Source organism: Poecilia reticulata, chromosome 9 (assembly GCF_904066995.2).
Source record: "Poecilia reticulata chromosome 9, P_reticulata-male-v2, whole genome shotgun sequence".
Classification (NCBI taxonomy): Eukaryota; Metazoa; Chordata; class Actinopteri; order Cyprinodontiformes; family Poeciliidae; genus Poecilia; species Poecilia reticulata.
The window spans coordinates 19494760-19507676 of NC_088838.1; the positions used below are offsets into that span (position 1 = coordinate 19494760).

Sequence of the window (12917 nt, forward strand, 5' to 3'; positions counted from 1 at the left end):
GTTATTCCCTCATCAAAAGCATATGATTCTTTAATGCATGTTTGAGAAAGCCTTTAATTTCCTGTGGCAACCACTCAGCTGTGCAAAACGCCTGGGTGGACATACCGCCTTCATGATGAGTAGCTGCAGATTAGTACACCCAAAACATCATGAATGGCTGTAAATCAAATTGCTGCTTGATTTGTTGATGCTTTCATACTTTGTTACAACCTCCTGTGCTGATGGCTTGGTAGAAAATAACTGTAGGAAATCTAAAGTGAAGGCTGGAAACATCAGAGCTCTGTTGTCATCTCTGAAAAAATAAAGAACTGCAGTTCAATTTAATAAACGTAAGCTGTTTTTGCAGCATGCCCAGTGTTGATTTCATTGGGATATAAAAGGAAAGAGTGCATGAGTGTAAAAAATCTGTATTTGCATCTTTTAAATTTCACAAATTATTTATAATATAAGGGTAATACTTATTATTGTATGAATGCATGTAGTAATATGTACTTACATTACGGGGTTGAGGGCCACGAAGGTCCATACTAATAAATGTTGTTGTTGTTTTCCTTTTAGGTCAAAGTTTGTTGCCTCAGCCTGATATTCTTTTTATATGTATGATTTTTTTCACATTGCAGCTGTTAATTTGATGTGATTTGATTGAAGAAAACATTTTGGTTATTTGTAGCATTATTAAGCAATAGAGATGCACCAATCAAATTTATGGTTTTTCTCAAGCACAATAAATGTAAAATAAAAGCACATTTATTGTGCTTTAAATACAACAGAGATTTATGTAATTCCAAAACTATCCCCCTTAGTCATCTAAAATTTCTATGATTTTTGTTCATTTTAAACACTCGCATCAAAGTTTATGCTTCTAGTTAACTGAATGTGGTTGGAGTTTTTAGTTTTGATGCTTTACTGGGTGAAAAAATAATGATTTTTCTTTGACCTGCCAAACCAAAACATGTTCCAAACTCTGACCAGTTGATTGGTGCATCTCTATTAAATCGTTGGATTAATAATAAATGTCAGTGTTTATTTCTGTTGACGGTGATTTGTGCATCTTTTTTGTCGTGTGGCCAATGCAGCACCCGGAAAGAGACCCCGTGGGTGGCTGACCAGCTGCTTGACCTTTCCTCCTCAGGGGAGGAGGACAGGTAGAAAAATATGAAATGTAAAAACTCTTCTGACACACTCTGAACTCAGGCTAAGGACTCAGGAGGAAAAAAAAGAAGAAGATGCATCATGAAAACATACAAGGAGAGACATGATTGTTATCTTTTTAGAAGCAGGCCGAGAGAGTAAATAGGCTCATTTTTACCTTTTGAAAAAACAAAACAAAAACAAAAAACATTGTTGATCACACCTGAGAATATTTAAAGACACAAATAAATATGGAAGAGCACTGATCCGACACGAGGCTAACTCACTACGTTACAGGTAGTCTCATTTATTTTTGCAGTATAAGAAAAACTCAAGTAGATAAAGTTTGTATAAAAAAACTTTTATCTCTGTTAAGATTTACTTTTAACAAAAAGGCACTTGAAGAAGATTAATATGATTTATTTTGAAGTCCTATTAAAGAAAATAAAGAATTGCTGTGGGTTCAGATACATTATGTGTAAGAAAATCTTATTTAAAAAATTTGATTATTACTCTTTTTAAATAAGTAACATAATAAATACAAATGCATCACAATATATAAGAATAGGATGAAAATATATTTGTTTTATATGTTTTTAGTGGAAAGCTTTTAGTCACACATACAGGTTCATTTCAGTGAATCACAACGTCATTGAACATTTCATTTAATTCTGTAAATTAATTCAAAATGTGAAGCTTACGTCATGAAGATTAATTACACACAAAGTGATTTTATTCCTAGTGTTTATTTCTGTTGATTATTATGAATATTGGCCATGACCAGTGGAAACGCAAACATTATTTTTCTAAAAAATGTAAATGACATGAGATGAAAAAAGTAAAATAAAACATTGTTTTACACTCATCATGGCTCCCCTAATCGACCTTCCACCGAAGATTACCCTTATTAAGGAAGTTAATGAGAGTTAGTTATGTGAAATTAACGATTCATATCGAAAGAAAAAAGAATGGATTTTGTTGTTAAATGAATGGTACAATCAATATAAACAAGTGATGAGGTTAGAAATTAGCTTGAAGCGCAGCAAAAGGCTCTGACTCCTGTCAAAGACGTTCATTGACCTCAGTTCTGAGTGTGGATGAAGAGGGAAGTTAGAAAAGAGTAGGAACCTGTTTGACTTCTGACTGTGTAACCTGCTTTCACACCCAAAGTGATTTCACATCCTTGACAACAATCATTGAGGTGCCTACGGAGAACATAAATATTAAAAGTCTAGCTATAAATTAGCAAAGTTTTGCCTGTTTTAAGATCAGTTTGTTACTAATTTTAAACATTTTGTGAAATGGAGCAGGTTACACACCTAAAGCTGTTTAATGTTGTTGGGTTTATCTGGTAGCAAAGTCTTCCCAGATGTTCTGCTGGCTAGATGGGATTCTGCGTCGGGAATTACTCCATCCTCTGCTCCCAGTTCTTCTCTCTCATTAACTAGCCTTCCTTTGCTTCTCTTCTCAATTTCTAGATAGTGAACTTCCCCTTTTCTTTCTTGCTTTGAGAGCATTTAGCTAAATATTCATATTTACTCAAACGGATAATACTTGCAGTCATTGATGTTCACCTTCTTTAAGTTCTGGGGTTTAAAATATTTTGCATTTATGTATTAATTCCATGATTTATTTTTGCTTTTACAATTGTTTACATTTTGTCTTCATCTTTATTAAAATTTTTTATTAAAATAAGATTGAAGTAGTTTTACCATAGAACTGTTAGAGGGTGTACTTTCTTCTTAAAATGACTGTTAGTAAAACTTTTAAGGAAATACTTATTGAGCCTTTGGGTATTTAAGATGGCATATTCTGCCCTTTTGTGATGTCTTTTTCCTTCATGTGTTCATAGTTGCATGTACTCTGTTGTGTTGTTCTTCAAAACTCCCTTATTTTGGCTGCTTGCTGTAAATCTTTTTACATCCTAAACTATCATCGCTGTTCCACTTTTTGTGAATTCTCAGCTCTCTGAAGGAGTTGGAGTGGGAAGATCTAGAGGCTGGAAAAGCTGTGTATTACACCTGGACTGAGCCCACCGGGTCCAGAGAGCTTAGCTGGAAACATGGACGGTACCATGGAGAGCTCAAGGTGGAGAAGGTACTGAACCTGAGATTGATTTGCTCTCTGTGTCTAAGAAATGAGGGGAAATATTGAATTTGCCTTGTAGGATTTTCTATTCAATTTAATCTGTTTCAAGCATTTATTTCTGATCGCTTAGATAATAATGGCTTACCGATGATGAAAATCACAAATTCAGTTTCTAAGGAGAAATAGAATATTATATAAAACCAAAACGAAAAAAAGAAAAAATGTTGGCCCAATAAAAAGCGTGCCCTGTACTTTGCCGTGTATCCATTCAGTATTTCCATTTCAATTCAAATTAATTTCGGTAAGGACAGCACATTAAACAATGTTACATGTTAAAAAAACATAGCGACCGTTGTTTAGAACATGGGTTTTCTAGCCACAGGCTAATTTGCAAATCAAATTTGGTTTGAGGTTTCATTTGCTTGAATTACTTTCTCAGCCTGTGACTCTGCTCTACAGCCCAGGCTATGGCCTTTAGTTTTTCTGTAACTTCTGCTTAAAATTAAAATCGGCATCTCCATAAAGCCAAACCGAGCTCTAACCAGATGAGATTGATCCCCAAAACATCACAGGCAGTGGAAACTTCACAGCTTTCTCCACTTTTCCTCCAGGTCCTGTGAGCTTGCTTTCTAAATGAAATTGAGTAATAAAGAGACAGACACAACTGGCTGCAGATGCTTTATATTACTCTTATTATTATTGGAGTCAAATGTCTTAAAGTGTTTTAATCTTGTTTTGCTGCTGTATAGTCTACAAACATTGTTTTTATCTGTCTGTGTGCTATTAAAATCTTCAGATGAAGTATATTTTTGGTAATTTTATTATCTGTAAGCCATTATCATCAACTTAATTTAAACTGATTGCTGTGGGTTTTTCTGTTTCGCGTCTTAAACTGATATTCTAAGCTCTTGTCTTTCTTGCCTTCAGGACATGGATTGGTCAAGTAGAAAATGGTTATGCTGCTTTCTTACTTGTACAAATGAAATAGTTTTGGAGAAGGACATGGCTCACCTAAGAAAAGTAAACATTGTAATTGTGTGCTTTTCTTAAACTAATTGAGATCCAGATTGTCTTCTTCATCCAGTTTAACTAGACCAATAATCTGTTAGGACAATGTTACGCATTAAATAATGTTCAGTGTTTGTCATTCTCCCTGTGCATGCGCGGGTTTTCTCCGGGTACTCCAGCTTCCTCCCACAGTCCAAAAACTGTGGGAGGTCCAAAACCTCCCACAGTTTTAGGTGAATTGATCTCTCCAAGTCAGTCGTCTTTAACCGCTTTCTCTGAGGGCCAGAATCCTTCAACTTTTAGACGTCTCTCTGCTCCAGCACACCTGGCTCCAGTATTAACTCATCGGCAGAGCTCTGCGGAGTTTAACTTCATGCCAGTGAGACAGTTTCACTACTTAGTTTCAGTCTGTAGCATAAGGGACACATCTAAAAGTTACAGGACTCTGGCCTTTGCAGAAGGCAATTTGAGACCACTGCTCTACATTGTTCTTAGGTATGAGTGTGGTTCTGCATGGTTGTTTGTCCTGTTTATCTGGTCTGGTGACCTGTCCAGGGTGACCCCGCCTCTGGCCTGTTTACCGCTGGAGAAAAACACCAGAACCCCTTGTGACCCTGCAGAGAAAAACGTGTTAGATAATGGATGGTCGAATCGTTCATGTTTGTGATTAACTGCAATATTTCTGCTGTTTCATCAGGAACTGCTTGATGAGAAAACCAACAGAGAAGGGAAGCTTTATGTGATTCCCTTTTATGAAGGTAAAATTCCCATGCGTCCTGGATCCTGTCATTTTACAATTACATCTGATTTCCTGTTGATAATGTGTGTTATTTCTGATGGAAAGGTCTCCAGCGTGTCGTGGTGTTCACTGAGAATCAGCGTATCTTCAATCGGCTTGTGGAAAATGAAAGCTTGCGACATGCCGAACAGGAAGTCATCCTGTGGCTGCACGACATGGGCATATCTTTGGTCAACAACAACAATAGCCAAGAGATTTCTTTTATTGGAATCACAAGGTGATTCTTCTTTGTTTAGTAAATGGCTGATTCCAGGTCGAACATGACTGGATTCCCTTTTCTGTTATAGAATTGTTTGTAACAGAAATGTTTGCATCTGTTGTCCTGCTGCATCTGGTTTAGCTCTGACATTGTGTGGGAGATCAAGCCTAAGAAGAAAGGTCGGTGGAAAACCCTGAGCTCAGAAGAAGTTGAGATGTTGGAGAATCGCTTTAGAGAGTACTGTGATTCCTCGCCGATTGACAACTGCATCGCTGACCTGGTGAACAACTTTCAGGTCAGAGCACAAGGATTGTTGGTTAATTTGTAAGCAATTAAATTATTAAACCAAACATTTTAAAGTGTTAACAATTAGAATAATCTGATAGTGAATTGGGCATAAACATTTTGGCTGATTGCTAAGGAGGAGGACATTAGTATTTGTGTAATTATTAAACTTTTTTTTTTTTTTTTTAAATAATTCCTCCCTCAGGTCTGTTTTACACCCACTGGTTCAGATATGCACATGCTGCAGCCAGTGGCTGCTCCCCTGAGGCGACTCCACCTCCCCGGGGTGAAGGTGGAGTACAGCATCTCACCTCGACAGAGAGCCTACCGTGTCCAAATCCACCGGATACAGGTGAAATTACAAACCTGCTGGTATCCAACATTTTTACAAAGCAACCAGTTGTTTGCTCCCGAGTTAATGTCTAAAATGTTTGTGTTGCTGCTTTAATATGTCTGATTTCTGATTCGGGATGAAGTAGCAGCAAGACTTTGGCTTCCTGAGTCTCAGCTTTAACTTCTGCTTAAAGTGCAGATTGTAAACTACACACCATAAATTACACTAAAATAATTAACCCATCATTCTCTCAGAATATCAGAGAGCTACTGTTCTGAGACGCAGCAGATTCTTGTGAACATAAGACAATAAAATCTAATAACAATAGATCCCTTTACTGAATTTCACATGTTCAACCAGTAATAGTGAGCAGCATTTTGTTGCTAAGGGATGAAGGACCGGTGTGTAAGTGACTGCAAGAAGAGGGTAAAACCTGTCCACTCCCACACTCTAAATTATAAACAGTTTGTAGATTTTACAGTGGAAAAAAATAAACCGTTTTCCTGCTCAGGTTTTGTTTGACATCACTTACAGCTGCAGTAGGTAAAATGTTCTTTACGCATTTGTTAAAAGTTGTTACGCCATGACAGTATGAGACAGATAATTTGGAAGAGGAAAAGAATCATGCTCCTTTTCCTCCTCATGAATGCAGAGATGAAAACATGTTGAGATCTGATGGATCTAAAGGAAAAAGAAATACCTCTTGTTGATCATTGGGTTCCTGCTCATGAGAACCCCAAACCTAACTGTGAACTTTAAATGGATACTTTCAAAGAAAACACAGCATCTTTGTTTTCTGTGAATCTTTTAAAGACTTGGTGTCAGATGCGTTTTCATTTAGCATTAGTTTTTAGAAAAGTCTTGTCTCTGTTACAGATCCAGAATCAGATACCAGGAGCCATCTTCCCTTTCGTCTTTTACCCCATTAAACTTCCCAAATCCATCGCCAAGGACACAGGTCTGTGATTACACCGAGTTAATTTGTCATAAACTTACTCATGATGCACAGTTTTGGTCTTTAATGTCATTTGTTTTGCCTCCAGAACCAAAACCTCTAATTGATCTCAGCATTGTAACCAGAACTGCTGGACACACCGACATCTCTCGCATCAAGTATGTTTAGTTTTTATTTGAATATATGTTACATATTTTCATATCCAGGTAAAATAAAGTTTCGCACATTAGTTTCAGTAATCATAGATTATAATTGTTGTCTTCTCTTAAATTAATCTTCTCCATTGTTTCATTTATGACAAACAATTGTAATGTTTTCTCAGCTTATTCTTAAATAACAAATAAATTGGTTTTGACTTCAGGTACTTCAAGGTTTTGATTCAGGAGATGGATTTAAAGCTTGACCTGGGCTTTCTGTATGCCATCTTGGACTTTGTTACTCCTGAGAACGCCGGCGTCATGACTTCAGACCAGGAGGTCAGTCACACTCACTGATAATCACCAAATCCTTCCCTCTGTTCCTCCATATTTTATTATCAGACAAGGACAAATGGAGTGTGTTTATTCGCCTGGACAACAATTTGAAGCACACCAGCAGGTCCTTTGTGGAAAGTGTAGCAAAAAAGAGCAAAAATTAGAGGCGTCTAATAGAGCAAATGCTTTTTTTATTGCTCTGCAACTTCCTGATCCAGTGTATCTGCGCTTGCCCTCCAGGTGGAGCTGTTTACTAAGGACATAGAGTATATAAAAACGGAGCTGAACCATGTTTCTTCTACTGATACGTCACCCATCAGCCTCTATGAGCAGTTCCACATTTCCCCTATCAAGGTGGGTAAAATTCAAAAATACTTTCTGCAAATGTAGCAAACAAAGGCACAAACAAATCGGTTTTTAGACGACATAATTTCTTTCCGTCTTTGTTGGGTTATGAACATCAAAAATGATAGCAAAATCAGTAATATGTAACTGCAATCAAATGAATTAATTGTAAAGTGAATGTGATAAGTAAGCACATTTTACAACCTTCAATGCCAAAAAATATTCCAAGAAAGGGTGCAACAACAGAATATAAGTTGTTTTTTTTTTTTTAAATGCTTATTGTGCTGTTGATGCATGAAATGTATCACACAAAGAGGAAATAACACAACACGGAATAAACTCAGTCAGTGATATTCTAATTATTTTGAACTGAAATTAATATGAAATTGTTTCCGTTTTTCTTTTCAGTTGCATTTGAGTTTCTCTCTGAGCACAGGAGGAGAAGACGGCTTAAAGGAGAAGAGAGAAACTGAACTCATCCCCATTCAGTCCCTCAACCTGCTGCTGAAGAGCATCGGAGCAACGCTCACTGACGTGCAGGACGTCGTCTTCAAGTACGAGGCCTCGCATGTTTCAGCGCAGAAACCAGATCCGGCTGCTTTTTCTGTGATTTGAAGAAATGATTCTCCTGACTGGGTGTTTTGTTTATTCCAGGCTGGGATTCTTTGAGCTAAACTTCCAGTTTTACACCACTCAGCAGCTACAATCTGAGGTCATCAGACATTATTCCAAGCAGGTGATGGTCATAGAAACATTTTCAAAATGGCTCTGGTTTTTTTTTTTTTTTTTGCACATTTGAGGGATTTCTTTAGAAAAGGTTGATGAAAAAGTATTTTTCTTTTGTATGTATGTTTTATCAGTAATCAAGCAATACTGACTTTTATCAATTGTATTTATTTTCTTTGCATTTAAAATCCATCTTTTAATTCAGTTCAACATTAAACAGAGACAGTCCTCCTTCCAGTGGGTCAGAAGTCATAAATGTAGCTACCTCACCAAGAAGTTTTTTTTATTTTTTTTTTATCAAATTCCGTTTTCCTTTTATTCATTAAAAGTTGAAAAAATGTGAATTCACGTTTATATTTCAGGCTATTAAACAGATGTATGTACTGGTGCTGGGCCTGGACGTGCTTGGAAATCCCTTCGGGTTGATCAGAGGATTGTCGGAGGGCGTCGAAGCGTTCTTCTACGAGCCCTACCAGGTAGGAATGTAGTACATAGAATAAGTGCTTTATTTTTCTGCATTGTGAAAAATTGTATAATTTCTTAAACAAATCTTTTCAGCATAAACAAGGTATTATTTCTATCTGAAACATTGATGAAATACAAATTATAACTTTTAAGTCTAACTCGGCGCATTTTACAGACTCTTTTTGTTTACAGCCGTTCATCCTTGTTTTGAAGCTTCTGCTCAACAAGAAATCAGTCGTCCTGTCTGTGCTTCAAAATGTGACAGTAATTTGTAGTGGTATTGTTTTTGTTCGGATCCATGACTGCATGAGGAAACAGCTTTATCTGAGTGAAAATAAAAGTTGTTAAAATGTATTTATTTCTTGTAAATTTGTAATCCTGTGAGTGACTAAATGTTTAGTTTTATTAGATCTTAAACATTATAGACCTGGACGATATAGCTGAAAAACTTATAATATAAGCATTTCATATCAGCCAATATCAATAATTGTCGATTTCAATAATTATTGATTAGTTTTTTTTTTTGTTTTAAATATCTAAAGTATTGCCAAAGTGGTGGCGTGACCTGCCCTGTTTTATCCACAGTTTTCCCAAAATATTATTATGGTATTATGACTTACCTCGATGCATTTATACATTTACAAGCCGTTTATTGGATCTGAGGGTTTTCTGCAATAATTTCTGTTCAGATTGACATCCTAGAAACTCCTGATCTTCATTCTCTGTGCTCATTTGTGCTGCTGGTTTTCCAGGGAGCCATCCAAGGCCCTGAAGAGTTTATAGAAGGAATGACCATCGGTGTGAAAGCTCTGGTTGGAGGAGCTGTTGGTAAGAATTGATCTTTACCTTAAACTAGTGGGAACTTTTAGTTCGGCAATTAAGATCTGATACAGAGCAGTCATGGAAGAGGCAAACATAATGATGAAGGATGTCTGATTGTGCAGATTGTATCAGGACACCAGGAGTTGTAAAATTAAATGGGGGGTTGCTAAAACATTTTCCTTGGTTCTTCTGTTGAGCTGATAAACTTTTTTTGCTCTTAATAGGTTGATTTTCAGCTTTTATAAAGAAGTTAAATGTATCTAAAACTTGCAGAAAATTGTTTCTGTCCCAGTTGCAAATTATCTGTACTTGCCAGGTGACGCATATCAGTGGCATAAAACAAGTTGTATCTTTTTAAAATAAATAATCTTTTGTGTATTTTTTTTTTGTACAGGGGGTATCGCAGGCGCAGCCTCTAGGATAACAGGGACCATCGCAAAGGGAGTCGCTGCGATAACCATGGATGAGGAATACCAGCAGAAGAGGCGAGAAGCCATGAACAAACAGCCTACCGGTCTGAAAGACGGGCTGGCCAGAGGCGGGAAAGGATTGGTTTCTGTGCGTTTCGTTATTTGTCCAACACCACTTTGGATTAATCAATAATAACGTTTCTGACTTTAGGCCCGTAATGTGGCCTAAAATAAAAATGTTGAATTGATCTGACGCAGCTTGTTTATGTTTTAGGGATTCGTCAGTGGAATCACAGGGATTGTTACCAAACCTATAAAAGGTGTGTTTGGTCTGACTCCCTACAAATATATAAAGCTACAAACTGTTTTTTTTTTTGTTTTTTTTTTATATATTCATAATAACAAGCTGTGGTTGGGTTTAAAACCTCTAAACACATTATCTGTTATTGTGCAGGGGCGCAGAAAGAGGGGGCAGCGGGGTTCTTTAAGGGTTTTGGCAAAGGTTTGGTGGGCGCGATAGCTCGACCGACAGGAGGCATCATCGACTTGGCCAGCAGTACTTTTCAGGGAATCAAAAGGTATAACTCTCTTTTCTGCTTTCTGTGTCCATCCTTATGGTTTCACAGTGCTGAGGTAATTGGATTTTAAATGCGCTGCTTCTCTAACAGAACTGTTAAAGGAGAGACGAGCTTTTTACCTCAGGTGGTCAATATTTAATCATGACAGTCTACTGTGTGCTTTCTTTGCCAGACTTTTACTATCTGAATGTCTTTCTGTACGGTATAGTTTAAAATGCTGTCCATCAGTTTTTGTACATCTCATAAAGATGTGCGAAAAGCCCTAAAATATAGCAACACTTTTTAACATTTAAAATTTTTTGCACTATTTAAACTTTTGCAGTGTGCTGTATGGTTTCCTGTTGGTTTGAAGTGGTACGACATTGAGCAGATGATGAGATGGAGGAAACATGTAATCTCCTAAACTTGTCAGGGCAATTAAAAAAATAAGCATTTTAAATAACTTGAATTATGACAAATAATTTTATGTTGCTTGCATAAACAGAATGGCAGGGATAAACTTTAAAGCTCAGTGTTGAAGAGCTACATCCGTTAGTGTCAACTTCATAATTTGCTATATAAGGCTTTTGGACTCAACCCTACATTAGGGTTGTCAATAACTGTAAATGAACTATGCTGTAGGTTCCTTAAACTGTGCTTCTTTAGGTAAACAAGAACAATATTTTTCCTCTCATATTGCTCCGCTTACAGGGCAGCAGAGACCTCTCAGGATGTTATCTCTCTCCGTCCTCCTCGCTTCATACACGAGGACGGTGTCATCCGACCATATAAGGAGAGAGAGGGCGTCGGGAGCCAGATGCTCCAGGTAAGAATCCGCTTTGTTTTTGGGTTTCTGAATCTGATTGTTCTGGATCATCTAGTTTATGGGAATTCACTCCTAGTTTTAATTCATTTTCACCGTCACCCGTCCTTTCATTGATCCCTCATAACTTCTATCATCTCTCCCTTGTTTCAAGCCAGATAATTAATGTTCTCCCCATAAAGTGTCAGCAGCTTCACAAGTCAGAGGATAGATTTATGCTGTTAGTATTTACGACTGGTGACGACTGTATGTTATATTCAGCATGGGTAAATGATTTCAGTAAAAATGTAGTGAATGTGTGCAGAGCTGCTCAGTTGGTAGAACGCACAACTGACACGCACACATACACACACGCAAGGTGCAGAGGCTGCAGTTGTCAATGCGGTTGTCCAACGTTTGATTTCTGGTCTTGGACCATTTACTGCATGTCTGTTTACTGTTTGATAAAGGTCACTAGTCCCACAAAAAGCTTCAAAAAACTACATTTAAAAAAATTAAGTGAATGTCACATGTGTTGGCTGTTTTTATCAGATGAAAAAGGATTTTTTATTACAATAGACATTTTAGCAACATTAATATAAAGAAAGCAAAACAAATATAATTACTATTTACAAAATAATTAAGCTTCTGGGGTGGAGAGATAAGTTTGTGCTCTGACTTTAGTGTGATAACTTTAAGGTTGTGAGATTTTAATCTCCAAATTGATTAGGAGTTTTGTAAACGTCTCTGGTTTTCCAAGCCTTTAAAAAATGTATTTTATTTGTGACCTATTCTGCTCTTGTTTATTTATTTTTAATATGACTTTAGACACCAAGTTCTAGATTTGGTTTGAGTCTTTTCCAGAGTTTCTGTCTCAGTTAAAGAAGCTCCAGTCCTTCCTGTTCTGACCCTCCTCCCTCTCTCTTGTCATGTCCACAGAGGCGCTTGGCCTACATTGAATGGAGTAAAACTAATTACTCCGAGGATGAGGATGATGAGTAAAACGGCTAAAATCCACCGTAGCTGTGACGTAGAGTAGTTCTGGAACTTGTGCATAGTCTGTGTTGGAGAGTTGCAGATTATTATCTCTGTTAGTTTAAACTGTTGAACTTTTAAGGCGTCCTTTGAGGCGAATGTAAGACTGTAATTTTGATTTGTGTTTCAGTTTTAAATGTTTGTTTTGTTCCTACTGAGTCGGTATCCTTCATTTAATCATTCATTAATCCATTGTTGTCAGATTTATTTTTGTTCCTATTTTTTCTGTCAGTCATTATTTTCATCCTTAGCTTCTGTTTGAGAAATCTTTCATTATCAGCAGTTTTGACCTCCATTTCTTTTGCTAATAAAGGATTATTTAAATTCCAGCCTCCATTGTCTGTTTCATCCCATCTGTTCCCATCACCCCTTGTTGTTTTTTCATTTTCTAAGTTTTCTCCATATTTTCATGCACTCATTTTGCTGCGGACTATGCCGCCTCATTCCTGCAGTTAGTTCATCATGTTTTAAATCATTTTTGCA

At 36.9% G+C, this 12917-nt stretch overlaps 1 protein-coding gene across 4 annotated transcripts in view; it reads left to right on the forward strand.

Moving 5' to 3' along the window:
- Positions 1–12917, forward strand: part of vps13a (vacuolar protein sorting 13 homolog A) — a 41660-nt gene that overhangs the window by 25962 nt on the left and 2781 nt on the right. For 2 of the 4 annotated variants that reach the window (XM_008418518.3, XM_017306673.2), the window contains exons 55-72: positions 1077–1145; positions 3096–3228; positions 4925–4985; positions 5072–5243; positions 5367–5520; positions 5716–5862; positions 6721–6802; positions 6888–6957; positions 7161–7275; positions 7513–7626; positions 8026–8171; positions 8272–8353; positions 8706–8819; positions 9561–9636; positions 10025–10188; positions 10315–10360; positions 10495–10618; positions 11309–11423. In XM_008418518.3, coding sequence (XP_008416740.1) covers positions 1077–1145; positions 3096–3228; positions 4925–4985; positions 5072–5243; positions 5367–5520; positions 5716–5862; positions 6721–6802; positions 6888–6957; positions 7161–7275; positions 7513–7626; positions 8026–8171; positions 8272–8353; positions 8706–8819; positions 9561–9636; positions 10025–10188; positions 10315–10360; positions 10495–10618; positions 11309–11423 — 1984 coding nt within the window. Of the gene's footprint in view, positions 1–1076; positions 1146–3095; positions 3229–4924; positions 4986–5071; positions 5244–5366; positions 5521–5715; positions 5863–6720; positions 6803–6887; positions 6958–7160; positions 7276–7512; positions 7627–8025; positions 8172–8271; positions 8354–8705; positions 8820–9560; positions 9637–10024; positions 10189–10314; positions 10361–10494; positions 10619–11308; positions 11424–12338; positions 12764–12917 lie in introns of those variants that run through there. The other 2 variants (XM_017306674.2, XM_008418520.3) reach the window with 2 other exon arrangements.